Here is a 27,252-nt window from a genome sequence, read left to right on the forward strand (position 1 = left end):
ACCAGGGGGCGCCGCCGCGCTCTCCTTCCGGGCCCTCTCGGCTCCTTCCGGAGAGTCTCGCGCGAGGGGCGGGGCCCCGATAACGATCGGGCCAGGAGAGGGGCGGGGCCGGAGTCTTCGGTCAACTCCGTCCTCTGTCGTCGGCGCTCGGTTATTTCCGGGATAGATTCGGGCAGTTCCGTTCTCTCTCGTCTGCTGTCGGCTGTTTCCGGGGCGGGTTCGGGCCGTTCCGGCGGCGCTCGGGCCTGTCCAAGGCTCCGCCGGGCCGGAGGCAGCAGCGGGCTGGAGGCGAGCGGCGGCGGATGGGGCCGGCGGAGAGGTGCGGCGGGGCCGGGAGCGGCGGGATCGGGATCGGGGCATCGGGATGGGGGAGAGCGGGCCCAGATCGGAACCAGGCCCAGGGTGGGCATCGGGACCCCCTCAGCGTGAGGCGCCCCGGGACTTGGCTCTGTCCCTCACGGGGCAACCTCGACGATGTCCCCGGACCCTTCGGGAGCTGCCGGCGCACGGTGTCCCGCTGCCAGGACACTGCCACTGCCGTGTGGCTTCGCCGTGATGCCGAGGCTATGCCCCCCGGTCCGCCCCTGAGCTGTCTCTGTCGCCCCCATTGCCGGGGCTGTGCCCCCCGATTCCTCCCGATCCGTCCCTGTCCCCCCCATTGTCGGGGATATGCCCCCCCGGTCCCCCCAGGGCTGTCTCTGTGTCCTCCCATTGCGGGGGCTGTGCCCCCGATTACCCCCCGAGCTGTCCCTGTTCCTCCCGTTGCCGGAGCTGTGCCCCCCCCATTCCGCCCCGAGCTGTCCCTGTCCCTCCCATTGCCGGGGCTGTGCCCCCCGATGCCTCCCGAGCTGTCCCTGTCCCTCCCATTGCCAGGGCTGTACCCCCCATTCCGCCCCGAGCTGTCCCTGTTGCTCCCATTGCCAGGGCTGTACCCCCCATTTACCCCCCTCGCTGTCCCTGTCCCCCCCATTGCCGGGGCTGTGCCCCCCATTCTGCCCCCAGCTGTCCCTGTCCCCCTCCGCCATTGCCGGGACTGTGTCCCCATTCTCTCCTGGTTGTCTGCAGCCCAGCAGTGCCATCACAGATCCCCCCCCGTGCCACTGTCCCCACAGTGGTGACAATGCAGGGACCCCCCCGCACAGTACATCCCCATCGCTCAGAGTCCTGGGGGTCCCAGCTCTGTTCCCCCTGCCCCGGGGGCAGTTCACACCCAGCAGGTCCCAGGCTGGAGCTGGTGCCCCAGGGATGTGCCAGGCTCAGCCCAAGGGTGGCTTTGCACGGCATCCCCCGAGCCCTGGCTCTGGCATGAGCCCCCCCACTGCTTCCCACAGAGGTTGGCCATTGCATTTCTTCCCTTCCTGGGGATGTTTCTCAGCCCCTTGAGGAGGAAGGTTCCCATGGTCTTGTGCCTCCTGAACTGGGGGTCTGTGATCGATGGGGGATAAAACCAGAGGGTAAAACTGTGGAGAAAAGCGAGCTGTGAGGAGCTGGAGCAGCCCCAGCGTTGCCTTTCAATGGAGCCGTGGCTGCCTCTCCTCCCATTAATGCAGCTTTGATTTCCCAAGCAGCTCTTGGAGCCGCTGGGGAACTGGCCCTGTGACTTTCTCTGTGAGAGCAGAGAATGGAGACAGCTGAGTAAATATAGCCTAAATCACTGCTTTCCTGGCCATTCCCCCACCCTTCCCCGACATGCCGAGGGCTGCCGTGTCCCCGAGGCTGCACTGGGCTCTGCTTTAGCCTTCCACCATGTGGGAAAGTCCAAGGCATGGTTTGGTTTCTTTGGTGACTCCCTTTGACGTGGGCAGCTCGTGCTTCCAGCTTCATGGCACGGCCTCGTTCCTCCTAAAGCTGCCCCAAACCCCAGCGTTCCCAACTCACTGGAACAAGGTTTTAGGCACACAGGAAAATCCTCTGTGCCTGCAGTTGGGTCTGGCTTGGACAAAGGCGCTGGGTTGGAAGGGAGAGCGCGGCTCAGCTGGAATGTGGCGAGGAGCAGAGTGGTTTGCGGAGCCAGTTTGGAGCCGTGTCAGAGCTCTGAGTGCCGGGGTGTGTTTACAATGAAAAAGAGTATTTATAATATCGAGGGCTCTTTTAATTCCTCTGGGAATCTCTGGAGCCGCAGCTTGGAGCTAAAGTAGCTGGGTAATGGAAGATGAAAAGCAGACAGAGGAAGGGATGGTGGATTTCTCAAGTTGGAAGGTCTTGGCTCTCTCACCAATATCCAAATCATGCTGGTCTATTAACTTGGGTGCTTCTTACCTCGTCGGTTACTTCATGTGATTGCTGAGCTGCACAGAGCTGCTAATAAATCATATAAATTCCAAATACCCTGGGGAATGTGATTTTAAGCAGATAAGTTAGCAAGAGCAGTTGGATTTTTTTTTTTTTTTCATGTACTCAGGTTTTTTTTAGAACTGTAATTTTTTTGCCAAAATACAGCTCCTGGGTTTCTATATCCCTAAAGCCAGCTCCATGAATGCTCCTAAAATGGAATTCGTGTGTTCTTGCTGCGTTGGGGGATGGTGTAAGAGCAGCCTGGAGTGAGGTGATGGGGCTGGTGTTGGGTGCTGGGTCCTTCTCTGCCCACTGCCAGCAAATAAAAGTCTCTGGCCACATAAAAATGTCTTGTAGGCAGGAGGAGAAAGTTTGTGAGGTGGTTGAGAAAGAGCAAGCTTCAGCTGGAGCAAGGAAGTTCAGTGTCAGAAGCCTCTGGACAGTGTGAGAAGTCTTGGAGTAAGTGTGCAGACTGCCTGAGGTGCTCTCACGCTGTCCAGCCTTTGAGCAGGAGGTCTCTGGGACCTCCAGTGGTCTCCCAAAAGTGAGGAAGGTGTTGGTCATCCTGTTTTATTCAGCTCCTCGTGTCCCTGCTAATCATGACATTGACCTTTTCAGTGAAATATTTCAGATGCTCCTTCATTTCCTCGGGCTTTGGTGAATAAAGCAAGATATTTAATGAAACTCAGGCGTGAGCAGGAGGAGATGCTCAGTGTCCCTGGCAAAGGGCGGCCTGTGGCTGTGGGCAGGAGCTGCTGCTGGCTGGCTGGGAAGCATTTCTGGGGAAAAGAAGAGGTGAAAACGGCCTTGGCCGTCCCATGCCTGGCTGGGGCACGGCTCAGGCATACCTCCCCTCCTCCCCTGCAGCTTTTCCCTGTTTGGAAGGAAATACCAGCTGGCTTGGCAGCGCCGTGGCCAGCCCGGGCTCCAGCTCTCCCTGCTCCGCTGGCCGCTTCCCCAGGGGCAGCTGCTGGAGCGTGTCCAGCTCCGCTTCCCGCCCGCCCCAGCTCCCTGCAGGCTCTCCCACTCCTTCCCCCACAGCTCCTCGTGGCACTGCTGCCTCTAGCACAGCCTGGCTCATGGCTCCAGCCTCGCCAGACGTTTCTCCAGTCATTGTTCCTGCTGGGGAGGCAGCGGGCCCGGGGAGCTGCCTGGGAGCACAGGGGTTTGCTGTGCTGTTTGTCCTGATTGTAAATCAGGGGCTGCCGAGCTCTTGCCCTCCCTGCCACTCGGTGGGCACAGGATGACCCATGATGTGCTTGCCATTGCCAGCTTCAGGAGCTGAGGCCATCAGAGCTGCCCTGACCCATGATGTGCTTGCCATTGCCAGCTTCAGGAGCTGAGGCCATCAGAGCTGCCCTGGCTGTGTGGGTCAGAAGGATGTGATGCAGCAGCAGATGTCACCGTGGCAGGCAATTCCCTGTCCATTTTTATTCCCATCCATCATTGCATTGTTCTGTTTTCTCTTTTTATTAAAGGAAAAGTTTGTTCTTTTTGTCTGTAACTTGCAGTTCAAACTCGATAGGGTGTTTGTTTTGCTTGCTGAGGATCTGATGTAACTTGGGGAGGTTGGAACTGCATATACTGGTGTGAGCATATTCTTCTTTTAAATATTTTTATGCATTCTTTCCTCTCTCTGGAAGGAAAGTAACTCAGTCTTGCTTCAAGTCAAGCTGCACTTGGAACTGCATTTGGAACTGGGTTAAAAAGCACAGGAACCACATTTAAAATGTTAAGATGCTTTTATTTATGTGCTGGGCACAGACAAAAAGACTTGTAATGTGTTTTTTGTTTCAAACCGATGTATTAAACAAAGAAAGTATTGACAGCAGTTAATGAATCGAGGGATTGTTTCTGGGCGCTGAGATAGATTTACCAAAGGTATTTAGCTGTCTGATGCATGGGATTTTCAGAGCAGCCTAAGCAAGTGCTCACCAGCACAGACACACGAGGTTCCTCTCTGAGAGCTGAGCAAAGCTGGAGCTGGGCCCAGCAGAAATCTTTTGGCGAGGTGCTGCCTCTCTCCTGCTCCGAGGTGCGCTTCCAGCCGACAGGCTCGTGCGTGTCCCGGCCTCTCGGCGCTGCCTTCCCTCCCAAGAGCTGTTCCAGGGCTTTGGGAAGTGTGTGTTCCCAATCCCCAGAGCTCTGTCAGCTGCTCTCCAAGGGTGCACAGCCTTCCTGCAGCTCAGCCAGGGAAGCCTCTGGTTGGGTCCCTGGCAGGACAGAGGACAGCTGTTGCCCTGGAGAGGACGGTGCTGGCACTAGCCATGAGGATTTGGGTCACCCGGGGGGCTCCTCACTCGTGTTCATGAGCACTCAGTGCCCACCTGGGCTGAGTGTGGGGAAAACAGGTGAGGCTTCTCCAGGAACAGCCTGCCTCTGAGTTCTCTGGATTTTTTCGTGTGCCCAGTGACCCACTGGGACGTGGAGAGCGTGGTGGCACAGAGCTATGCCTGCATTCCCACCCCAGGGAAGAAGGCTGTGAAGGAGTCGGTTGGAAGAAGCTGTGGGACCTGCTCTTTGGAGACACTCAGTGCTCCAGAGTCACTCTCCTCTTCCCACCCCTCCATGCAGATCTGCTTTTAAAAGCTACTGAACGAGTTTGCCAGGCCTGAGCGTTTTGTCCTTCCAGCCTCTTCAGCTGCACCGGCTTGTCGGAGACGCCTGGAGTCGGGGCTGGGATCCACGGGTGGAAGCTGGGGGGGTGCCTGTGGGGGAGCCTTGACCCTGCTGGGCTTGGGCTCTGCTGCCTCTGGGTGCACTCTGAGTCTGTCCTCTCCAGGAGGAGCCACTCTGGGGTCTGTCCTTCCCAGGAGGAGGGGGAGCTGCCAGGGCCGTGCCCAGCGGCCACTCAGGCCCTTGGCATCCAGACAGTGCCCCCGGCACGGCGACTCCGCTCTGGGGGACCCTGACAGGCAGCACTCAGAGGGGCAGCCAGTGAGCCTGGTCATAAATCTCTCTTTATGCTCTGGATTATGAAGTAATATTTTCCTGGCTGGGGCTGGTTGGATTGGGGAAATGCGGGCTCTGCCGCGAGTTCCTTGCGGCCACTATCCCAGCATGGTGGGAGCTTTCACAGCGGCCCTGCTGGGCTGTGCTGCTTCCCCTGTGAACATCAGAAACCTCTGTAGGGTCTCTCCATGAATTCTGCAGTTTGGTGCTGCTCCTGGAGTTCTGGAGAAGCTCTCCAGCAAGTTGGATCAGGCTCAATCCTGTTCCCCACCCGCCTCTGGCCGCAAGTGCCTCACCTCCCCGCGGGCAGTGCCTGTTCATTCATGGCAAAGACAGCCTGGCTGGGACGCCTGCCCGAGCTCAGGCAGGCGGTGCGGGCTCTGGCTGCTGCACAGGTTTCCTGTGCCATGGCCTCTTTGTGCCTTTTGTCCTTGTCAAGGGAAGGAGCCCTGGTGCCGAGCTGGAGAGCCCGGCTGTGAGAGGTGGGTCTGGCTCCTCTCAGGGGACTCACCCCGATCCCAGACTTTGTGGCAGCACGTGCAGATGTGGTGACACGTGCAGGGGTGATATACCACGTGCAGGGGTGATATACCACGTGCAGGAGGAAAGAGGGATTTGTAGCTGATATGAACTGTAAAGTGTAACTGGCCCGGAAGGGTTATTTTGAAATCCTGCAGATCACCACCGTTGGTGCCTGTCACAGAGTCCAACCAGCAGTCAGAGCAGCCCTGGCTTTGTGCCATGCTTGGTTGTTCACTGACCCCTCTGGGAAGGGTGTCCTGGCTCCCTTTACCTCCTCACATCCCTCTGCCCAGGCTCCCACAGCCCTGAGAAGCACCTTCCTGCTCGTTAATAGTTTTCAGATGAGGCTCAGGAGTTTGAGCTGGGTTTGGTGGTTTCTGGGCCAAAGCAGCTCAAGCCTTTAACAGGACCTGCAGCATTTGAGCAGGCCCAGGGTGTCCCTGGGAAGGCTGAGTTCTGGCTGCCCCAGTGCCTTGCAGGTCCGGTCCTCGGCCGCATGCCATTTCTGCGGGAACCAGAACTCTGGGATTTGCCTGAGGGAAGTGGAAAACTGGCCTGTGCAGCCAGGAGGGGATGGGAAAAGAGGACGTGCCTGGCTGGTGGGAATGTCCCGGCTCGTACATCTCTTCAACAACATGTTATAACCCAGGTTTATTCTTTTTGGTGGATTTCTGGGCAGGGCAGGCAGCATATTCAATTTCTCTCTGAATAGCTGAAAGGCAGTTAGGAGCTCTAAGTAGACTTGAAGGCTTCTAAAGATTATTTTAACTCCTTTTGCCTCCATCTCTGCGAAAGGAACCTGTGCCTGTACTTGATGCTGCTGCTGCTTTTGAAAAGTTCAAAAATTGACTTTTTGCTCCTAGCAAAGCTTTGAAGTGCTGTTCTGTGGGAATGGCAGTGCATCTCGAAAGCCTTTTGCTGAAAGCGTGGTTAACCTACATTTGTGGGCAGCTCCCTTCAGAAGATGCCTTTGTGGGGGATTGCATGGCAAGATGTAAAGGTGAACTGTGAAATTTAATCGATTTAACAAGGGAAGGTTAAATCTGTTTGTTCTGTTCCCATTCAGGGCCTGCAGCTGGTGGGTGCAGGGTCACCCTTTTCTGTATGCAAAAGTTATCCTGCATAAAGGCTGTTTTGTCCCACTTGTTGTCTCCTTGTTTGCATAAGTGCTGCGAGGAGGGTAAGCTGAAGAAGCAGGGGTGAACCTCTTTAAGATGCAGAGCTGGTGCCTGGCAGTAGCAGAGAGCAGGCAGCGTTCCTGCCTGCAGCCACTGGCTCCTCACTTGCTTTTGGGAGTGTAAATCGGGATTAGCACGCCCTGCTTGGATCCAGGGCTCAGCAGCAGCTGCTAGGTAGGAGAGAAACGAGTCCTGCCTCTCTCAGGTGAACCCCTGGTTTGAATGTTGGCGTGTCAGGAGGGCGTGGGGTGCCTGGCTGTGCAGTGACAATTCTTCTTCTCTTTGCAGGCACTGGAAAGGGGAACATAGCGTGCCACGCTGTTCCAGGCTGGAAGCCTACTGTGCTTTTCCTCCCCAGACTCCAAGAGACTGGTTTTTTTGGTGAAACAGACCCTGATCTCGGGTTTCTTTGCTGCATGCCCTCTCACCAGTGCTGGATTATGTTCGTCTCCTTCTCCCTCTGCTCCATAATTTGGTTGAATCGTGGTTTCAAGCTGAGGAAAAGGGGCTGCACCTAAGCGCTCCTGGGCACCCAGACCAGGCTCCTGGGGTGCCAGTTCACACAGAGACAGTTCAGAGTGCTGATGGGGGAGAGCTGCCTCTGAGGGCCCTCCTCTCCCACCTGGAACGTGCTGCCTCACCCTTCAGAGCCCTTCTCCCCCGGCAGAGAGGATGGGCAGCACCGACGGCTTCCAGTACCGCGCGCTCTACCCGTACCGCAAGGAGCGCGAGGAGGACATTGACCTGCTGCCCGGCGACATCCTGGTCGTGAGCAAGGGGGCCCTGCAAGCCTTGGGCTTCAAGGATGGAGATGAGCAGACCCCCAATCAGATCGGCTGGATCCTGGGTGTCAACGAGCGCACCAAGCAGAAGGGGGACTTTCCTGGCACCTACGTGGAGTACGTGGGGCCGGTGAAAATCGCTGTCCCCTCACACCGACCCCGGGTGCAGAGACCCCTGCCTGCCACACCCGGGGCCAGTGGTGGCCGGCTGCCCGAGGCTCTGGAGCAAGGTAAGCCCTGCTGTGTGCCCTGTTGCTCTGGGACACCTCCACAGTCTTGCTGTGTGACTGGCTTCACAGGACAGCAGTGAAACCCTCAGCTCGGCAGTACTGGGTTGCCCCACCAGCAGCAGTATAGTTGAGTCACAACCAAAAGCCAGCCTCTCTCAGTCCTGGCCCAGAGGAAAGCACTTTGTTCCTTCAGCTTGTCAATCTGCTCAGCAGAGCTTCCTGAGGCAAGCTTTGTCCCACTCTTACATCTCCATGATCCTTCTCCCCCTCTGTTCTGCAACCAGCCAGGATCCCCATGGTCCCTCTCCCTGCTCCACTGAGTTTTGCCAGGCTCCCTCCCTTCAGGATAAGTCCTGACCTCTCCCAACCACCACCTCCCCGCCCCTGCAGCGCCTGGGGCAGTGCTCCCTGCCAAGAGCTGCTCAGCCCTGCTGAGAGACACAATTACTTGTCTCTGGGCAAGAGGAGAAAAGTCAGGGTCTAAAAGAGTTCTTCTGAGAACTGGAGCTAATTGCTTGTCTGCCTGGCAGCCAGCCCACCCCGCGGGTCGCAGAGCCCTCGCTGGGGCCAGGCAGCCACCCTGGGGCTGGGCATGGGCTGTCCTGCACCTGCAGCTGCCTCCCAGCCCGCCTGGCCTTGGCACAGACCCGGGCTGGGAGAGCCAACGTGCCTCAGCCCTGCCTGTGGAGCTGTGGCAGCTGCCTGCTCTTAGCCTGTTTGTTTGGCTCCCAGGCACATCAACCCTGTGGCCAGGGCTCAGCAGCCCCCAGGCTTCCCCCTTCTACTCTTCCATTGTGAGACCCCCACCTGCAGTGCTGGGTCTGGACAAGGAAGAAAGTTGTGGGCCTGTTAGAGTGAGTCCAGGGGAGGCCACAGAAGTGCTCCTAGGGCTGGAGTCCCTCTGCTCTGGAGCCAGGCTGAAAGAGCTGGGGGTGTTCACCTGGAGAAGAGAAGGCTCTGGGAGACCTTATTGTGGCCTTCCAGTACTTAAAGGGAGCTTATATAAAAGAGGGAGAGAGGCTTCTTATACAGACAGATAGTGATAGGACAAGGGGGAAGTTTTAAATTAAAAGAGGGAGAGATTTAGATTAGATGTTATGAAGAAATTCCTGACTGTGAGGGTGGTGAGGCCCTGGCACAGGTTTCCCAGAGCAGCTGTGGCTGCCCCATCCCTGGAAGTGTTCCAGGTCAAGCTGGATGGGGCCTGATCTAGTGGAGGGTGTCCCTGCACAAGGCAGGGGGGTTTTAATGGGTGATCTTTTAAGGTCCTTTCCAGTCCAAACCATTCTGTGATCCTCTGGGGGGTGACAGCCACACTTGGCCTTCCCATGCCTGACCGAAGATCTCGTGCTGGTGTACATGGGAGGAGTGGGGTCAGCAGCAGGAGCTGGAGAGTGCCAGGGAACGCTCCCAGCTGGCAGTGCTGCATCCTCCCCGTCCCTCTGTGCCTGGGAACCACGGCTACCCCAGCAGATGCTTCTGGCTGTGTGAAAACACCTCTGGGGTCTTACGAAACCGGGCTTGTGGGGCTGGTGCAGCTCCCTGCAGCTGCCTCCTGCTCCCGGAGCCGGAGGGGCGGCCCCAGGAAACATCTCCGCAGGGTGGGAATGCGGCCGGGCCCTGCTGCGTTTGGGTTGGCAGGAGAGCCTGACCTGAGTCATCCCGCTTGCAACCTGCCTTTCCAAGAAAGCTGCTCCTCTCAGGAGCCTGGGATGTGCTCTGTGCTGCTGCTCTGTGCTGCTGGGATGTGCTCTGTGCTGCCTGTGCTGGCCTTGCCTGCATGCTGCTCCCTCGGGGGCTGGATTTCTGCCCTCCTCGGCTCTCCCCGCTTGGTGGAGGTGTGTCTGGAGGTCAAAGCCAATGGTGGGGTCTCTGGGAGGTGGAACAAGATATGTGCCAAAGCTCCTGAAGCACAGCAAAGACAAATTTGGGAAGGAAACCAAAAGCCAGCCTCTCTGCATTGTGCCCAGGGATGGAGGGTGGGGTACCAGGGCACGTGAGACCAGCTTTGTCCCACTCTTACATCTCCAAAATCCTTCCCCCGCTCTGTTCTACAACTAGCCAGGATCCTATGGCCCCTCTCCCTGCTCCACTGAGTTTTACCCTGTCCCTGTCCCCTGTGGGGCCATCCCCAGAGCCAGCCTCCCAGGGCACAGGCAGGGCCTGCAGGGAGTCAGTTCAAACACCCCAGAGCCATTTTACACTCAGCCTGCTGGTTTGATCCCTCTATGGGCCATTCACTTAAGAGCTGGACTTGAAGATCATTGTGCTTCACTTCCAACTCAGGATATTCTGTGATTCTTTATTTCTGTATTCTGCTGGGGAGACACATTTTTGCAATGGAAAAACCGTATTTGAGCCAAGCCTGTCTTAGTTCTTCACGGCGTGCACTTTAGGAGGTGCAGAAGCGTCTCCTGGCAGCCCCACGAAGCTCCTTCCCTGCTTCCCAGCTCCTGCCCTGGCTGGCAGGGACCCCTGAGCCCCTCAGTGTCACTCGTGGAGCAGGGCCAGCCCCACAGCTGTCCCTGGAGCAGCGAGACCCGGCGCGTTCTGCCGCTGGATTTACGAGCTGCTGGTGTTTGCCTTCCGCAGAGAACACGAGCGGAAAATGCGGCTCGGGAATATTTCCGCAGCTGCCCGGGCCGTGCTGTGAGCAGCCTTGTTCACGGCAGCCCAGCCCGGAGGCCCGGCAGGCTCAGGAGTTGCTGCTGGCTCCCCTCTCTGTGCCTGACAAAAAAAGACAAGCTGCTGCCTGCTGAAGCAGCACATTCCCGGCCGGGCCACGTGGGCAGTGCCAGTATTTACTCTCCCTTCAGTTCTTCCCAAGGGTCAGGCAGGGAGCTGCCAGCCTGGAAGTTTGCCTGCAGCTTCCCCACAGCGACCCACACCATGCCCAGGAGTTTGCTCCACCGGGGGATTGTCCCCCCTCCCAGCAGCACAGGCCTTTGCAGAGCTGCTGGGTGCCTGACCCCTGTGCTTCCCTTCCCTTCCCTTCCCATGGCTGTTCTGTCTCCCCTCGAGGCCGTGGGTGCAGGAGGCTGAGCTGGGTGCTCAGTTCCAGCTTGCTGCGCCTTGTGGTGAGACCACACCAGGCGAGCTCGGGTCAGATCCATGACAACGGAGCTGTTTCGCAACGGGGAGCAGCCTCTTGGCTCTGCCTCTGCAGAGTGGAGTGTGCTGGGTGTCCTCACCCACTGCGGGCTCCCCAGGGTCTGCCAGGTGCTGTGGACCAGCCTGGAGGAAGCTCCTGCTCTGGCTGGTGCTGCTTTGGAAGCGGGATGGAGCCTGGCACCGCTCATCCCTCTGCAAACCTCCTGCTGGCAGCTCCTCAGCCAGGCCTGCGTGCTCCTGCCTCGGCATGCACAGGGGAAGGGGGTGCCTGCAGCCAGAACCTCAAGATTTTCTGGAAGTGGCAGTGAAATACCACCTGACATGGGGCTGCAGATCCCCCAGGAATGGGGGGACCCTGGTCCTGTGCCACGGGCTGGCTGTGCCCTGTAGCAGCTTGCACAGAGGCTGTGGGCTCACGGGGAGGGGGAGGCACAGGGCTGGTTTCCATGTTAAACGAGTAATCAAGGGCAGGAATTTGCTGACACGGCGTTCTGTCTGAATCGCTGGATTAATCACAGCTCACCACGACGAGCAGAGCGAGCTCCCTGGCCCCGCTCCCCTGCCAGCCCTATGCAGCCCCTGTGCTGGGCAGGGACCCAGCCCTGAGCTCCAGGAGCCCTGGTAACCCCTGTGCTGCCTGCCCGGGGGGGTAGGTGTCCCCAGGGGGGTGGGCTCTGTCTCCAGGCCTCTGCCCAGAGCAGCAGATATCTCCCTGTGCACACCCAGTCAGGGCTGGAGCTCAACAAGTGCTGGGCTGGCTCCTGGGCAGGTTGCTTGCAGGCTGCATGCTGTGTTTGCCGGGGCCACAGCCTCACAGTGGGGGCCACAGCTTTCCTCTTTCCTTGCTCTTGTTGGGAGTTGCCTGGGTTGTGCCCAGCTCTGCTGCTGAGGGTTGAGCTGGTGCTGAGCCCTTCTCTCCCTCCCTCTCCCCCAGGGTCTCCTCTCCTGGACTTGCAGGAGCAGTTCAGTCCTCCCGAGATTGCTCCACCACTCCTGGTGAAGCTGGTGGAAGCTATTGAGAAGAAAGGTAAGGGGGCAATGCTGAGCACTGGGGATGCTGATACACCCCCAAAACCCCACAATGAAACCTGAGCTCTGTGGGACACACAGGACACAGCTGCTCTCATCTTCCTCCCTGGGTTGAGCTGCTGAGGCCCGTGAGGGTGTTTGATTTGGGTACCTGCACGCACTGGGTGGGTGCTGGGGTTTGGGAAGAGCTTCCAGCCTGGATCTGTGCCATGGTGGAAAAATGGGGCCGCTGAACCGCGTGTCCTGGGGGCCAAGGGGGCTGCAGCAGGGGGTTGGCTTGGACACCATCCAGGCCTGGCCATGCCACAACCATGGCCCAGCTGGCACCAAAACAGTGCCTGTGCTGGAGCTGACAGCAGCGTCCCCCCTTCGCAGGGTTGGACAGCGAGATGTTGTACAGGACATCTGGCTCCGAACTGAGGCAGGCGCTGAGAACCGGTAAGAACCAGCTCGGCGCGGTGGAGGCGAATCGGCTCAGATGGAGGAGATTAGTGGATGTGACAGCGCCAGCAGTAATGCAATCCAGGCCAGGCTCGCCTGTCCCCGGCAGTTCCTGACTCCCAGCACGCTGCCTCTGGGGCTGGGCTGTCCCATCCCAACACGTCCTTGTCCTGCGTGGAAGGGATGGGACAGAGGGGATCCCTGCCACCATCCATGGGGGGCTGGCTCAGAGACTCGCAGGCAAACAACAGAACCCCTGTGCTTGTCCCCTGCTGTCTTTGGGGTGCTCTTCTGATGGGCTGGTGGAGGCTCCTCTGGCTCTGTCATGCCACTAATAAGCAGGGGAGGATCTTTGAGCTCAGCTTGGTGGCTGGGGCCGATGTCTGTGCTGGGGAGCCCTGGGAGCCGTCTGCCTCTCGGCTGGGCTGGGGCCTCATCCGGCACCACGCTGGCGAGTCCCCTCCCGCAGACGTTCCTGCAAACCCCAACCACACAGTGCTGCCAGCCTGGGCTCTTGGGACAGGCCTTTTGTGCTTCCCAAAATGCTGAGTATGAGGGAGGTGTGTGGCTGCTCAGCCTGCACTCGACTCTTGCTGGCAGTGGAGAGCAAAACTCTCACCCAAGCTATACCTGCTCAGAATTCTTGTGTTGAGATTCAGAGCAAAGGTTGTGGGTACCCAGAATGACCTCTGCCCTCTCCCAAGGGGAACTGCTGGGGTTCCCAGAACCAGGTTATTTCTGGGGTGCACATCCTCTGTCACATGAACTGCCTGGAGGCTGCCTGAGCTTCCTCGTGGTGCTGGTGAGCTCTCATGATAGCTGGCTGCTGTGTGATGGTTTATGGGATGGGTGTTGGCAGCACCAGAGCTGCCAGCTGGGTGCCCAGTACTGTGTCCACCCTCCCATGGGAAATCTGTGCCCTGACAGATTGGACCCTGGGTGACCTGGAGCCCCTGGACGTGCACTCCCTGGGCGAGGCACTGCGAGGTTACCTGCAGGACCTGCCCTCCCCCGTGGTGCCAGTGTCAGTGCATGGAGATATCCTTCGCATCCTGCAGGGTAAGGGCCTCCCTGGCTGGCTTGGGAATGGGTGCCTGGGTGGGGTGGACACATCTGGGATATTAAAATAAGCCCTGTCCCTATGGGGCCTGGCACACGGCCCCCAGTGCTGACAGCTCTCCTGTGCTGTGACGCAGCCGGAGCGTGGAGAGTGGTGCCGGCTGTCCCAGCTCTTCCCTCGTGTCTTGTTCTCTCCCCAGAGATCCCCCAGCCAGAGAATTGCCGGAAGCAGCTGCTGCTGGCCCTGGAGTCGCCTGCGGTCCCGCTCCAGAACACGCTCACCCTGCAGTTCCTGCTCCGGCATCTGGGGAAGGTATCGCAGCAGGCCGAGAGCAACAGCCTCCACCCTCGGGCCCTGGGAGAGATCTTCGGCCCCCTGCTCCTCCGGCTGCCTGGCGCCAGGTACGTCAGGCTTTTGGTCCCAGCAGTGCTCCCAGCTCCGGCCTCTGTGCCTGCCAGGACAAGGAGTCCAGTCCCTGCTGGGCTGCACGTGGGATTAAACTGCTGGCAGCACACAGAGGTGGGACAGAGCTGGGACAGAGACCTTGCTGCCCTGTCAGCCTGGGGTCTGGCAGCTGAGGTGAGCCAGCTGACCCCAGGGAATGTGGGAGCAGTGCCATGTTGTACCCCACAACTGCTGTTCTTAACTTGTCTCTTCTCTCCCTGCAGCCCAGAGCTGAGCCCTGACTTCTCTGTGCTGTTTCTGGAGACACTTCTGCAGACAAAGGAGCTGGAGCCAGAGCAATTGCCTCCAGGTACTGAGACACCCCTTCCCTGGGGCCTGAGGCACTGGCATTTGTGGGTGTGAACTCTCTGCCCCCATGATTGGGTTGTTCAGGGCGTTTTGGTAGCCTGGAGGCCGGCTCAAGGTGTTCAGCTGCTGGAGATGTACCTGGAGCAGCTCCAGGAAATGTGGTGGCCAAGGGGCCTTCCTGGGCCAGTCACTGCAGGGAGAGGGACTCGGGAATTGCCAGTGAGGAGCTGGGATTTGGGCTCACCCTGTTTCATCCCTCCTCCTCTCACAGCCCTGCCTCCCAAACCGCCGAAGCCGAAGCCCAGCGCAGCCAGCCTGGCCAACGGGAACAACGCGCCCTTGCAGGACGCCGAGTGGTACTGGGGGGACATTTCCAGGTAAGGGGGCGACTGGCAGCTCACACCTGGGGTGCCCTGTCCATCAGGTGAGCCTTGGGGCCACCTCCCAGGCCGTGACAATCCTGTTCCTCGCAGGGAGGAGGTGAATGAGAAGCTCCGGGACACACCAGACGGGACCTTCTTGGTGCGTGATGCCTCCAGCAAGATCCAGGGGGAATACACACTCACACTCAGGTAGGGCTTTGGGATCCCCTGGGAGCCTCAGGGGTGCAGCTCCTGGGACATGTCCCTGTGCTTCCAAGGATGCCAAGGTCTCTGGCTGGGGTGGTGCTAAGTGGCCTCTCCTCTCCCCTGCATACAGGAAGGGAGGCAATAACAAGCTGATCAAGATCTTCCATCGGGAAGGCAAGTACGGCTTCTCGGAGCCCCTGACCTTTGGCTCAGTGGTGGAGCTCATCACCCACTACCGGCACGAGTCACTCGCCCAGTACAACGCCAAGCTGGACACCAGGCTGCTCTACCCCATCTCCAAGTACCAGCAGGTGAGGCCTGTGCTGCAGGGACATGGCTGGCAAGCACAGCCTGAACCAGGGGTGTTTGTTCATCCATCCCTGCCCTTTTGGTAGATGATAACGTCCCATCCCTCTCCCTGTGGGCTGGAATGTTTTGTTGTGGGGTTTTGTGGGACCAGCTGGAGCAGGTCCTGACTGAGGCTGTGCCTATGGCAGGACCAGGTGGTGAAGGAGGACAGCGTGGAAGCTGTGGGGGAGCAGCTGAAGGTTTATCACCAGCAGTACCAGGACAAGAGCTGGGAGTACGACCTGCTGTATGAGGAGTACACACGTACATCCCAGGTATGTGGGCACTGCCTGAGATCCCCCCAGGGCTGCTCTGTCACCCCCTGAGTGCTGGCAGCCACCCTGCTATGTACAGGGGGGACCAGAGATGGGGCACCTGTTGCCTCATTTGTCAGCTCATGGACAGGCACTCCCCAGAGGACGGGCTTTGAAGAGGGAGATATTTTGCCTGCAGCAAGGACAGAGCTGCTTTGGGGGAAGTTGAAAGAGGGGATGCAAATGTGCAGAAATGTTCCTCAGCTTTTCCCTCCCTTGTCTCCAGGAGCTGCAGATGAAGAGGACAGCAATTGAGGCCTTCAATGAGACAATCAAGATCTTTGAGGAGCAGTGTCAGACACAGGAGAAGTGCAGCAAGGAGTACATTGAGCGCTTCCGGAGGGAGGGCAACGAGAAGGAGGTGCAACGGTGAGGATGGGGGTGGTGGTGGCCTGCCCTGCCTGGAGAAGGGCCCCAGGGGCTGCAAGGATCCTCCTGGCTCAGCACAGAGCCGAGGCACGTGGACTCCTTGTCTCTCCAGCAGCGTGCTGTGGGCTGGAGCTGGCAGGCTGCCTCCTCCACCTCCCCCACTCTGGCTCACAGCCTAAACCCCCCTCTCTCTCTCCCAGGATCCTCATGAACTCAGAGAAGCTCAAGTCCCGCATCACAGAGATCCACGACAGCAAGATGAAGCTGGAGCAGGACCTGAAGAAACAAGCCTCGGAGAACCGGGAGATCGACAAGCGCATGAACAGCCTCAAGCCAGACCTGATGCAGCTGCGCAAGCTGCGGGACCAGTACTTGGTGTACGTAGTGCCCCTGCAGCGCTTCCCGGGAGCCATCCGCCCGCCTCCCCCGGGGCTCCGGGGCTCGTTGGGCCGGCTCGCAGCCCGCTGTGGGCTGGAGCCGCTCCCGCAGCGCGGCCTCGGGGCTCGGCGCTCCCCGGCAGCAGCGGCTGCTGCCCTCTGGTGACGGTCGCGCCCGGGGCTCGCTGCAGCCGCGCTCAGAGCTCTGCCCTCCTCCCCCAGGTGGCTGACGCAGAAGGGTGCCCGGCAGAAGAAGATCAACGAGTGGCTGGGCATCAAGAACGAGACAGAGGAGTGAGTGTCCTGCTCGTGTGCTGTTGGATTTGGGGGATGTGGGAGCACAGGCTGTGCAGCGGGTTCTGCCCGTGCTGTGGGCAAATCCCAGCTCCCTGCCTGGAGGCTGAGGATGCCTTCCCTGCCAGAGGGCGATGGCAGCTAGCAGTGTGGGGAGATGTAGGGGCCACACACCCAAATTTAGGGAATCTGACCCTGCCTGTGCTCGATTGCAGTCAATACTCCATGATGGATGATGAGGAGGAGCTGCCCCACCACGAGGAGAGGACGTGGTACGTGGGGAAGATCAACCGTGTGCAGGCAGAGGAGATGCTGTGTGGGAAACGGGACGGCACCTTCCTGATCCGTGAGAGCAGCCAGAAGGGGTGCTATGCCTGCTCTGTGGTGTGAGTATCCCTGTGCAGGTGGGGTGGGGTGGGGTGGGATCCACGGGATGGGATGGGATAGGATGGGATGGGATGGGATGGGATGGGATCCATGAGATGGTGTGGGATCCATGGGATGAGATGGTATGGGATCCACGGGATGGGATGGGATCCATGGGATGGGATGGGATGGGATGGGATGGGATCCATGGGATGGGATTGGGATGGAATCCATGAGATGGTCTAGGATCCATGGGATGGGATGGGATCCATGGGATGGGATGGGATGGGATGGGATCCATGGGATGGGATGGGATGGGATAGGATGGGATGGGATGGGATGGGGCTGGTTGTGTTCCTACATTGTTCCACCCTCCCCTTGCCAGATGCTGGAGGTGACAGCCCCCCTCTGCCTCCAGCCAGGGCCTGTTGTTTACACTGCTTTTGTGGCCCTGTTTGTGCTCCCCTGTCCCACTGCTGACCCAGGTTCCCGTGTCTCCCTGGCAGGGTGGATGGTGACACCAAGCACTGCGTGATCTACAAGACGGCCACGGGCTATGGGTTTGCTGAACCCTACAACCTCTACGCCTCCCTCAAGGACCTGGTCTTGCACTACAAGCACACGTCCCTGGTGCAGCACAATGACTCCCTGAATGTCACCCTGGCTCACCCGGTCCTTTCCCAGCCACCAGCCAGATGAGCAGCCCATGCACAACACAACAGCTGCCTTCAGCTTCTTCCCAGGGCGCTGCTTTCTGGCTCTGGACTCTTGCACCCTGTATAGTTGAGTCTCTGTGCTCCTGCTCCTTCAGAGCCTCTGAGATGTCTGTGACCGTTTCTGATGTCCCTCTTGGTCAGTAGCTGAAACCCGTGTTGGCTGATGGGACAGAAAGGCTGGGCTGTGGATTCGCAGTGGGCTCCAGCCTCTAGGAGGTGGGATCCAGTTGTGATTGAATTGCTGGGGATGAGCACAGCCCCCTCCCCTTCCCTGACAAGCAGGTCACATCCCCTTCTTGCTGGCAGGTCGCCCCGCTACGCATCACTGTAGAGCTTTGGTTCTTGATTCCTCGGTGCTGTGACCGAGGGGTTCCCTGCCTGGACACCCGAGGAGGCAGAGGAGGAGGAGGCTCCACTGAGTGTGTGCATCCTTCACTCTCACTTCTCTGAGTGGCCTCGCAGGCTGTGGTGGTGTCTGGTACGAGGGGTGCTGCTCTTGCATGCAGAGACACATTTAGGAAGGAGAAACCTCATCCTCAGTGGGGCTCCCTGGCTGAGATCTTCTCTCCGTGCTGTGCCCCACCTGGCCACCATTCCCTCTTGTCATAACCACCTCTGGAGTGTTGCTGCCTGGGCTGGGAGGATCTGCTTAGCCATGAATCTCCCACCTTAGTTGTGCCAACGAAGCTGTGAAATCCGTGTTGGTACCCTTGTTTTCCTGGCAGGATCTGTGGCATGCACAGCTCGTTGTTTCCGGCCGGTCTCGGTGACTCTGCACACGTAACCCATTGAAGCTGACTGTAGCTCTGTAAATATGGTTCTTTTTGTGAGCAGCTGCTCCCCTGGTGCTGGTGTTTGCTGAGCCCCCAGTGCCACCCCCAGCGTGGGCAGCAGCTGCCAGGCTGCCACAGCCCTGGGCCCTGCAGCTGAAGCAGGAGAGGGCTGGAGTCCAACGCACACTACAAGCCCTACCTGGAATGAAGGACCTCTCTGCTGCAGGAGGACACATCTGGGGGGCCCAGGGCATGCTGAAATGTATCTGCATGATGGTGAACTATGTATGCAAAGCACTTAAATCATGGGTACTGTATGGGGCGAGGGCAGGGCTGCCCACCCTGCTGCAGGTAGGGTACTGTGTCTGAGCTCAGAGGGCCCCAGGGCAGCCCAGGTGGGTCTGGAAGAGCTTTAAAAGCTGAGCTGAGAGTTGAAGCCATGGTGGCATTTGCTTTCCTGGGTTATCTCAGCTGCCTGGCTGGAGGAGAGTATTCTTGATCCTCTTGATTTGCCAGAGTGGCTGGTTCCCTCTCTGAGGCTCCTCCTTGGGACAGGCAGGTGGATGCCATGGACTCTGGCACTTCTGTTTCTTGTTGCAGCTTGGGTTCTGCTGGACCCATGGGGTGCTCTGTGCTCATGCTGTGCCTGCATCCTGTCCTTGATGTGCCACCTGCATTGGGGACTGCACTGTCCCTCCCTCCCTGGCCAGCTCTGCTGCTTTGCCTTGCTCTGGGCTTGTCCCCAGATCCTTCTGGAGCTGGGGCTGCTGGAGCAAACATCCCATTCCTGTTGCTTGTGGCAGCTCTCTGCTCAACTGTACAGCCCCATTCTGTGTTCTGCATGTTCTCTCCAGGCCGTGGGCCCTGGTTTTTGGGTCTGGTTTGTCAGTGTTTGGTGCTCAGGTGCAGGCAGTGGGTCAGGGGAGGCTGTGGTTGGCTTTGGGGATCACTTGGGAAAAGCTGCCAGGGATGAGTAAGGGAATAATTTGGACTCGGGCACGTGAGAGATGAGGGCACGTGGGACTGGGGCAGGGAGGCTCAGCCCTCACAGCTCTATCCTGAGGCCTCCTGGGGCCTGCAGAGTGACCAGGGGGCTGCACCAACACTCCAAAGCTTTGATAGTGTTCCACACCCTTTCAGCCTGGGGACTCTGCTGGTCCTGTGCTTGTCCCTGCACTTCCAGCACATCCCCAGATCACAGGACAGGCTGCAGGCAGATGGGATCCTCAGCCCCTCATCCCATGGGCTCCTCCACCACCACCCCTAAACGTGAGCTTGGGGCCAGTCCTGCCTGGGGGGATTGCTCCCTGCTCATGCCAGGACCTGCTGAGCATCTGGAAGAGTCTCAGCTTGAAGCTGTCACCTGTCAACACTCGCTTGGTGCTCACCTGGCTTTGCTGCCCAGGGAAATTCCAGCTTCACTTTATCCTGTGTTTTTCTCCTTTTGGCTGAATTTCTGTTGTTCTCCCTGTGCTGTCCCTTCTTGCTGTCCAGCCACAGCCCAAGGGGGGGTCACAGTCACCCCTCTTGCAGCACTGCCTTCCCTGCCTGCTGGCAGCCTGTCCTTGACAGGGCACTGCTCCCAGGGTCCTGTGTACGACGAGGAGGAAGATGCCCTTCCCCAGGGCTGCCTTTCCCTGACGGTGCTTCACTCAGCTCCTTGAACAGCAGCTTTCCCCTGCTCTCCCCGGGCTGGGCTCCCCCAGCATAAAAAGCTCGTTGTGATTTGTCCTTTGCTGCTTTGGCTCGTTCTGAACCTGGCCGCGTTTTGAGGCTGTGCTTTGCTGCTTGTGACGCCCACGTCCCCCGGCCGAGCCGCACGCCCGCGTCCCGTGGGTGCCACATGGCTGTCCCTGCTCCCCGGGGCGCAGTTTGGGGCTCGTCCCTCCGTGTCCCTGCTCTGGGGGGGCTCCCCCGTGTAACCCCCAAGGTGCCAGTGGAGGCTTTGTGCTCGGAGAGGACGTGGTGGCTGCGTGAGGTTTTAGTTTCTAGGTATATGCAATAAAGAATAACCTGCCCCCCCCGAGCTGTCCGTTACCAGCAGTAGTGCTCTCTGCTCTTTCTGTTGATGTTTACTAATGTAAACCCAGTATTTGTTACTGTAAGAGGATTTTTTTTTTGTACGGTACTTCGAAAAAACCCACAAAAAACAACCAAAAAAAAAAAAAAAAAGGAAAGAAATAAACAAAATAAACCGAGTTAATGAAGCAGGCTGCTGGATTGCTGTGGGAGGTTGTGCGGGGGCAGGAGAGCGGTGGGGCCGTGCCCCAGTTCCTGGGCTGGGTGCAGGATGTGACCCATCGCGCCAGGATTGTGCTCCTCGGGTTTGTAGGGCTGGGACACGTGGGGACGGGAGCTGAGAAAGGGCCGGAAACAGCGGCTACAAACCGGGGGAACCACGAGGCTCCCGTGATTGAACTCGGGATGCCTTGGGCTGCATCCCGGTCCCGCACCCACCGCGGGCTGTACCGGCCCCCAGCCCCGCTTGCGGCTCGGGGAGAGCTCCACGCGTGGCTGCTCCGGGCCGGGTTTCACTGCCCGAACCCCCGGGGAGCCGAGTCCCAGCTCGGGGCAGCGGGAGCGGCGGCGGAGCCCACGTGGGGCGGCGGCGTCACGGGAGGCGGCGGCCGGGGCGGCAGGAAGGGCAGGAAGGGCCGGAGGGCGGGCACAGCCCCGCTTTAAAAGTCCCCGCTGGGACGGGCTCATTTCCGCGTCACCCCGGCGTCCTGATGGCCCCCGCGGTGGCGCTGGCTGTGCTGGTGGCCCTGGTGGCCCCAGGGCTCGGCGCGGCCCCCGGCTGTGATCACCCTGCCCACCGCTGGTGCAGCTCCCGGGACGCCGCCGTCGCCTGCCAGGTCAGAGCTGCTGCTGCTGCTGCCGGGGCTGGGGACAAGGGCAGGGGCACCGGGACGCGGGGTCACTCCCGCCTGCCCAGGGACGCGGGGACAGGGTTGGGGCAGCAATGCCTGGAGCGAGTGTCGCTGAGGCACGGGCTGTCACATCCGATGCTCAGAGCCTCCGGTGCCACACGGGCACCACGGCATTCCCCAGATCCCCGGGGAACGGCTCTGGACCAGCCGGACCCTGCCCGCGGCCCCTCCCCAGCTGCCCTTGGCACTTCTGCTTTTTAAGCATAAAACCGCTTTTTGGCTTATTCTGCCCCAAACAGAACCGGGTGGTGACAGCGCCCTGTGAACCCCACGAGGCTGCAGCTTCCCCCTGGCACTGGGTGCTGGGCCATACCCCCACCCACCCAGGCACATCCTGCTCTAAATTTGTTTTCCCCTGAAATATTTTGGGGAAGTTCTGGTGGAAAGCCCCGAAAACTCCCGACCACTCTCACTTCCCTCTAGTCCTGCACACCCCCATCTCCCCCTTTTTCCCTGCATCCCGGAGCTTCCCCCCATCCCTACAGATACTAGAATGGGGGTGCAGCATCCATACCCCCCGTGCACCCCAAAACCCTCCCGTGTGCAGGTGCAGAGCCGCTGCCCGAGCCTCCCGCAGCCCGCGGCTGCGCCCGTGGAGCTGAGCCTGTACTACGAGAGCCTGTGCCCGGCGTGCCGTGAGTTCCTGGTGCTGAGGCTCTTCCCCACCTGGCTGCTGCTGCCCGAGGAGATGCTGAGCATCACCCTGGTGCCCTACGGCAACGCCCAGGTAGGAGCCGGCGCTGCCGGCGCTCGCCCCGGCGGTGCCGCCGGCCCCGCTCATCGCACTCGGTCCCGCAGGAGAGGAACGTCAGCGGCAAGTTGGACTTCGAGTGCCAGCACGGCCCCGAGGAATGCTTGGGCAACATGATGGAGGTGACGGTGCCCGTTCCCACGGGGCTGGCACGGGGGGCTCCAGCAGCCCCTCACCGCCCGCCCTGTCCCCCTAGGCCTGTCTGATGCACGAGGCCAAGAACTTCAGCACCTACTTCCCCGTCATCTTCTGCCTGGAGTCGGGCAGCTCCGTCACCAAGAACCTGGAGGCCGTATGTCCCCCTCCCCGCCCCTCACTGCCCCTCACGGGGGATGTCCCTGTCCCCCTGAGCGTCCCCTGTGCCCGGCAGTGCCTGCAGATCTACGCCCCAGAGCTGGACAGCGGCCGCATCAGCGCCTGCGTGCAGGGGGACACGGGGGTGGCCCTGATGCACCACAACGCCCAGCTGACCGAGGCACTGGACCCTCCACACCAGTACGTGCCCTGGATCACCATCAACGGGGTATGGCAGGGGGCACGGGGTGCCAGGTGGGGCTGGGACACCCTGGGGACCCCTCTGAGCAGCCCTTGTCCCCCGCAGAAGCACACGGACGAGCTGCAGGCACAGGCAGAGGCCTCGCTGCTGGGGCTGGTTTGTCACCTCTACCAGGTGAGACGAGGCTCTGTGGGGACAGCAGGGCTTGGGGACATGTCCCCATTGCTGCTGGGGCTCTCATGGCTGCTCTCTGGCAGGGGGAGAAGCCTGAGGTCTGTGGGGGCTCCAAGGCCCCGAAGATCCAACCTGGCTGCAGGCGCTGAGGGAGCACAGAGGGAGAGGCCAATAAAAAGGATATTTTTATGGAAAAGGATCTGGAGTGCTGTGCTGGGGGAGCAGGGAGGGGGTGGTTGTGCCCTGCCACAGTGGGAAGGGAAGAGGGGCTGGGCACTGGGACTGCCCTCCAGACCTGGGAATTACCTGCTCCAGAGGGTCACAGAGAAGCCCCTTGAAGATTCCCAGGGAACTCAGCTGAGCACCAGAACATTTCCTCTCTCCAAGTCTTGGGAAGCAGCTCTGGTGTCCATCTCTGTCCTCACACTGACAGCATTAAAAAACTCAACCATTTCAGGAGCACTGGGGTCAGGACCATCCCAGTTCCCCATTCTAACCCAGCAGGTTTAGGATGGAATCTTTCCTTTCCTGGTGGCTCCCTGAGCACTCGTGACAAGCAATTCTCTCGAATTTCCCAGACCTGCTTGCCCCAGCAAGGCCATTCCCAGCTGGGGTCTGGGGGGATGAAATTCACCACAAGGACAAGGAATTCCTGATCCAGAGAATTCTCCTCACTACCTGTAGAACAACTCCTCAGTGCCAGGGCCCTGGCTGGGTGAGAACCAGACCCCAAATCTGCTTTGTTTTCCATCCTCCTCATCCTCATCCCAGAGGCTCCTGACTGCAGGGGCTGCTCAAAGCTCTCCTCACACAAGCAGGTGTGGGACTCATCCCACCCCATCCCAGCTCTGGCACACCCTGAGAGGCACCTGTAGCCTCCCTAAACCCTTTCCCAGAGGAGCTGGGGAGGCTGTGAGAGCAGGAGGGACACAGGGAGCCCCCATATTCCATCCTGAGAGATGCCAGAGAGCCTTGAGCAGCCATCAGCCGGGAGGAACCACGGCCCTGCCACCACAGCCTTCACTCTTGTCTCAGGCTCAGCCAACCTGGGCACCCCTCAGTGTCCCCACCACCCCAAGGACAGCAAGGGAGGGAGCTGCAGGCAGGGACCCTCCTTCCCTTGTCTGGCTGCACCTCAGGCAGCAGCAAGGCCTGGAAAGATAAGGGGGAAAAAAACACCCAAAAAAACCCAAACAAAACCAAAACGAAACAAAAAAAAAAAAAAACCCAACAGAAACAAAACACCAACCAAAAAAAAAAAAAAACCAAAACAAACAACAACAAAAACCAACAAACAAAAACAAACCCCAAAAAATCACAGCATCAACCAGAGAGTGCCTGGAAACTTCATCTCTCTTTATTGTCCATTTCTCATCCAAAACCTGGACCCCAAACCCAGCTCTCTGGGCCCTGAGCAAGCACAGTCTCACTGGCATGAGCACAGCACAGCTCCTGCTGCTGCTCAGCGTCTGCCTCGAGCATCGCCCGTGCCCCAAAACTTCTGTCCCCTGGCTCAGCTGCTCTGCCACTGCCCACAGCTCGCAGGACCATAGGAAAGCCTTCCTCTCGAAAGAAGAAGGGGAAAAAAAAAGACCATGAGCACCCCTAGCCCTGAATTGAAGAATTCTCAGCGCCGCAGGACGAGCTCTTCTCTCCCGAAGCTGCTCCTGAAGCTCTCGGGGCTGCGGGGCAGGGCCAGGACCCCGTCCCAAAGGCCGAGGGGCTCGGAGACCCCCTGGGCATCACCGGGGGCACCTTTGGGACAGAGGCCGCTGCCCCAGGGTGTCCAGGACCCCGGCGCAGCCCCCGGGCGGCTCTCGGTGCCCGCCCCGAGCGGAGGGAGGAAGGAGCCGGGGAAGGCGCTGGGATCTCTGAAATCGCTGCCAGGCCAGGTCGGTGCCAGCGGCTCCTGGTCCAGGAGGAAGGACAGCGACCCTGCAGCATCATCGGGCTCGGGAGCGCTGCAGGGCAGGGAACCCTCCCTGGGGCTGCGGGGGAAGCTCAGAGCCGCCGGCGACGCCTTCCAAGGCGCTCTCTCCTCGCTGAATTTCTTCCTTCCTCCCTTCCCGCAGAGCCGCACCACCCTGATGCTGCCGTGCCAGTCGCGGTGCCCGAGGCTGTCGGCGGCGCTGCGGGCGCTCTCCAGGCTCTCGTACTCCACCAGGGCACAGCAGCGGCTCAGCAGCTCCGGGAACCTCGCCGAGTACCTGCGCACGTCCGAGGGCAGCTTGCGGCCCGGCCGCAGCAGGCGGATGGAGGCGATGGCTCCGAAGGGGCTGAACATCCTGGTGATGGTGTCCAGAAAGTTTTTCTGCAGGGGCAGGTCCTGCTCCCGCGGCTGCAGCTCCCAGGCCAGCAGCAGCTTGCTCGGGGGGACGCTCAGCAGGTGCTCGGGGATGGGGAGGCGCCGCCGGACTTTGGTGCCCTCCTTGTTCACCTCCAGCAGCGCCGAGAACTTGAGGGCGTAGAGGGTGAGGCGCCAGTCCCGGGTCAGGTATTTCACCTGGGCACAGAGGGGACGGGATCCCAGTCACCCTGCATCCCCCACAGAGACAGGGAGCACCCGAACCCCCCTCCAGGCAGGCTGTGGCCCCCGCTGTCACAATGTCCCCCGTGTGTGTGAGCAGCTCTGGGATCTGCAGGCAGCCCCAGCGTCCCCCAGGCTCTGGCAAGGAGCCACAGCTTCCCCCTAAGCCACACCAGCATTTCCCTGGATTTCTTTTGGTTAAGGAGTGATCCCTTCCAAAGCAGTCCATAGGTAGAAGAGGTGAATCCAACCCTGGGGGTGATTTGAGGAGCTTTCCCTGCTCCCCTGGGCACTGAAGGGGTGGAATCCCCATCACTCTGCATCCCCCACAGAGACAGGGAGCACCCTAAACCCTGCTCCGGGCAGGCTGTGACCCCATACAACATCCCCCAGGGCAATATTCTGTGTGAGCAGAACAGCTGAGACATCAGGGGACAGCACCAGCCCTGCCCTGGGCACGGGGAACAGCCCCAGCCGTGCCCACCAGCCCTGCCCAGAGCACAGGGAACATCCTGTACAGCTCCAGCCGTGCCCAGAGCACAGGGAACATCCTGCACTTCTGTGTGAGCAGCCCTGGGGTCTGCAGACAGCCCCAGCATCCCCCAGGATCCAGCAAGGAGCCACAGCTTCCCCCTAAGCCACACCACCAGCACTTCCCTGAGTGTTTTTGGTTAAGGGATGATCACTTCCAAAGAGTGAAGAGGTGACTCCAGCCCTGGGGGTGATCTGAGGAGCTTTCCCTGCTCCCCTGGGCACTGAGGGCAGCCCCAGGACGCACCCAGAGCTCCTCGCACACCCCACAGGAGGCAGCCTGCACCCCCAGCACCCACCTTCTTGAAGGATGTCAGCAGTTTGATGCTGACAAAGCCCATCTTGTTCTTCTGCACGTGTTTGAGCAGGAAGGCGTCCCTGGCCAGGTTCTCATCGGACAGGTAGAACTCCACCTGCGCCACGATCCTGCGCAGCAGCTGCGGGTCGGGGCCCGGGCAGGAGCGCTCCAGCAGCGCCACCCCCAGCTCGCAGGAGCTGCTGGGGACACCGGGCTCAGCTGCTGCCCAGGCCCCCGTGCTGGGACAGCAGAGACACCAGGGGACAGCCCCAGCCCTGCCCTGGGCACGGGGAACAGCCCCAGCCCTGCCCTGGGCACGGGGAACAGCCCCAGCCTGTGCCCACCAGCTCTGCCCTGGGTATGGGAAATGACTCCAGCCCTGCCCTGGGCACGGGGAACAGCCCCAGCCCTGCCCTGGGTAAAATGAACAACCCCAGCCTGTGCCTACCAGCCTTGCCCAGAGTATGGGAAATGACTCCAGCCTTGCCCTGGGCATGGGGAACAGCCCCAGCCCGTGCCCACCAGCCTTGCCCTGGGTCCAGGGAGCCCACCAACCTTGCCCTGGGCATGGGGAATTACTCCAGCCTTGCCCAGGGTACAGGGAACAGCCCCAGCATGGGAATCAGGTTACAGGGAATGACTTCAGCCCGTGCCCCCAGCCTTGTCCTGGGCATGGGGAACAGCCCCAGTCTTGCCCTGAGTATGGGGATTGACTCCAGCCTTGCCCTGGGCACAGGGGACAGCCCCAGCCCATGCCCACCATCCTTACCCTGAGTATGGGCATTGAGTCCAGCCCGTGCCCCCCAGCCTTGCCCTGGCACAGGGCACAGCCCCAGCCCAGCCTCGGGAGCCCCCCAGGCTGTATCAAGCACACCCCAGCCATGTCCCTTGTCCCAGGCCAGGCTCAGCCCTGCTCGTACCTGGGGCAGCTCTCCACGGGCTCCTCCTGGCCAAGCAGGGCGAGGGAGCAGCTCCAGGGGGGACAGAGAGGCCGTGCCAGGGGGGAATTCCTCGGTGCAGGCACCGGGGGGCTGCAGCTGGGCTGGGAATCGAGCCCCAGGGGCGCTCCAGGGCCACGTGAGGACAT

The 27,252-nt window shown here is 60.0% G+C and overlaps 3 protein-coding genes across 3 annotated transcripts; 2 read left to right on the top strand and 1 right to left on the bottom strand.

The window, feature by feature from the left end:
* Nucleotides 1-163: 163 nt before the first annotated feature.
* PIK3R2 (phosphoinositide-3-kinase regulatory subunit 2) lies at nt 164-20,635 on the top strand. Its single transcript, XM_054650009.2, has 16 exons — nt 164-319; nt 7,215-7,938; nt 11,984-12,076; nt 12,454-12,516; nt 13,447-13,578; nt 13,779-13,980; nt 14,248-14,333; nt 14,604-14,709; nt 14,806-14,904; nt 15,032-15,212; nt 15,399-15,524; nt 15,790-15,932; nt 16,133-16,309; nt 16,532-16,603; nt 16,819-16,989; nt 17,476-20,635. Exons 2-16 carry the CDS (start codon nt 7,599-7,601, stop codon nt 17,666-17,668), a joined length of 2,184 nt encoding a protein of 727 aa, XP_054505984.1. The 5' UTR covers nt 164-319; nt 7,215-7,598; the 3' UTR covers nt 17,669-20,635.
* A 511-nt stretch (nt 20,636-21,146) lies between these two features.
* On the top strand, nt 21,147-23,005 carry IFI30 (IFI30 lysosomal thiol reductase). The gene is made up of 7 exons (XM_054650012.2): nt 21,147-21,313; nt 21,936-22,115; nt 22,187-22,261; nt 22,336-22,431; nt 22,510-22,662; nt 22,741-22,809; nt 22,893-23,005. Exons 1-7 carry the CDS (start codon nt 21,188-21,190, stop codon nt 22,956-22,958), a joined length of 765 nt encoding a protein of 254 aa, XP_054505987.2. The 5' UTR covers nt 21,147-21,187; the 3' UTR covers nt 22,959-23,005.
* Nucleotides 23,006-24,172: 1,167 nt separating this feature from the next.
* On the bottom strand, nt 24,173-27,252 carry LOC129131389 (la-related protein 6-like). The gene is made up of 3 exons (XM_054650378.2): nt 27,086-27,252; nt 26,167-26,365; nt 24,173-25,312 (listed from the first exon to the last, which is right to left on the bottom strand). Exons 1-3 carry the CDS (start codon nt 27,250-27,252, stop codon nt 24,437-24,439), a joined length of 1,242 nt encoding a protein of 413 aa, XP_054506353.2. The 3' UTR covers nt 24,173-24,436.

Source organism: Agelaius phoeniceus, chromosome 29, assembly GCF_051311805.1.
Source record: "Agelaius phoeniceus isolate bAgePho1 chromosome 29, bAgePho1.hap1, whole genome shotgun sequence".
NCBI lineage: Eukaryota > Metazoa > Chordata > Aves > Passeriformes > Icteridae > Agelaius > Agelaius phoeniceus.

Coding starts and splice junctions, on each gene's coding strand:
- LOC129131389 (XM_054650378.2), bottom strand. CDS start 27,252: ATGTCCTCACGTGGCCCTGGAGCGCCCCTGGGGCTCGATTCCCAGCCC. Junction 26,366..27,085: donor CCCGTGGAGAGCTGCCCCAG/GTACGAGCAGGG, acceptor CGGTGTCCCCAG/CAGCTCCTGCGAGCTGGGGG. Junction 25,313..26,166: donor TGCTGACATCCTTCAAGAAG/GTGGGTGCTGGG, acceptor CTCTGTGCCCAG/GTGAAATACCTGACCCGGGA.
- IFI30 (XM_054650012.2), top strand. CDS start 21,188: ATGGCCCCCGCGGTGGCGCTGGCTGTGCTGGTGGCCCTGGTGGCCCCA. Junction 22,432..22,509: donor TCACCAAGAACCTGGAGGCC/GTATGTCCCCCT, acceptor TGTGCCCGGCAG/TGCCTGCAGATCTACGCCCC. Junction 22,663..22,740: donor CCTGGATCACCATCAACGGG/GTATGGCAGGGG, acceptor TGTCCCCCGCAG/AAGCACACGGACGAGCTGCA.
- PIK3R2 (XM_054650009.2), top strand. CDS start 7,599: ATGGGCAGCACCGACGGCTTCCAGTACCGCGCGCTCTACCCGTACCGC. Junction 12,517..13,446: donor GAGGCAGGCGCTGAGAACCG/GTAAGAACCAGC, acceptor GTGCCCTGACAG/ATTGGACCCTGGGTGACCTG. Junction 16,604..16,818: donor ATCAAGAACGAGACAGAGGA/GTGAGTGTCCTG, acceptor GCTCGATTGCAG/TCAATACTCCATGATGGATG.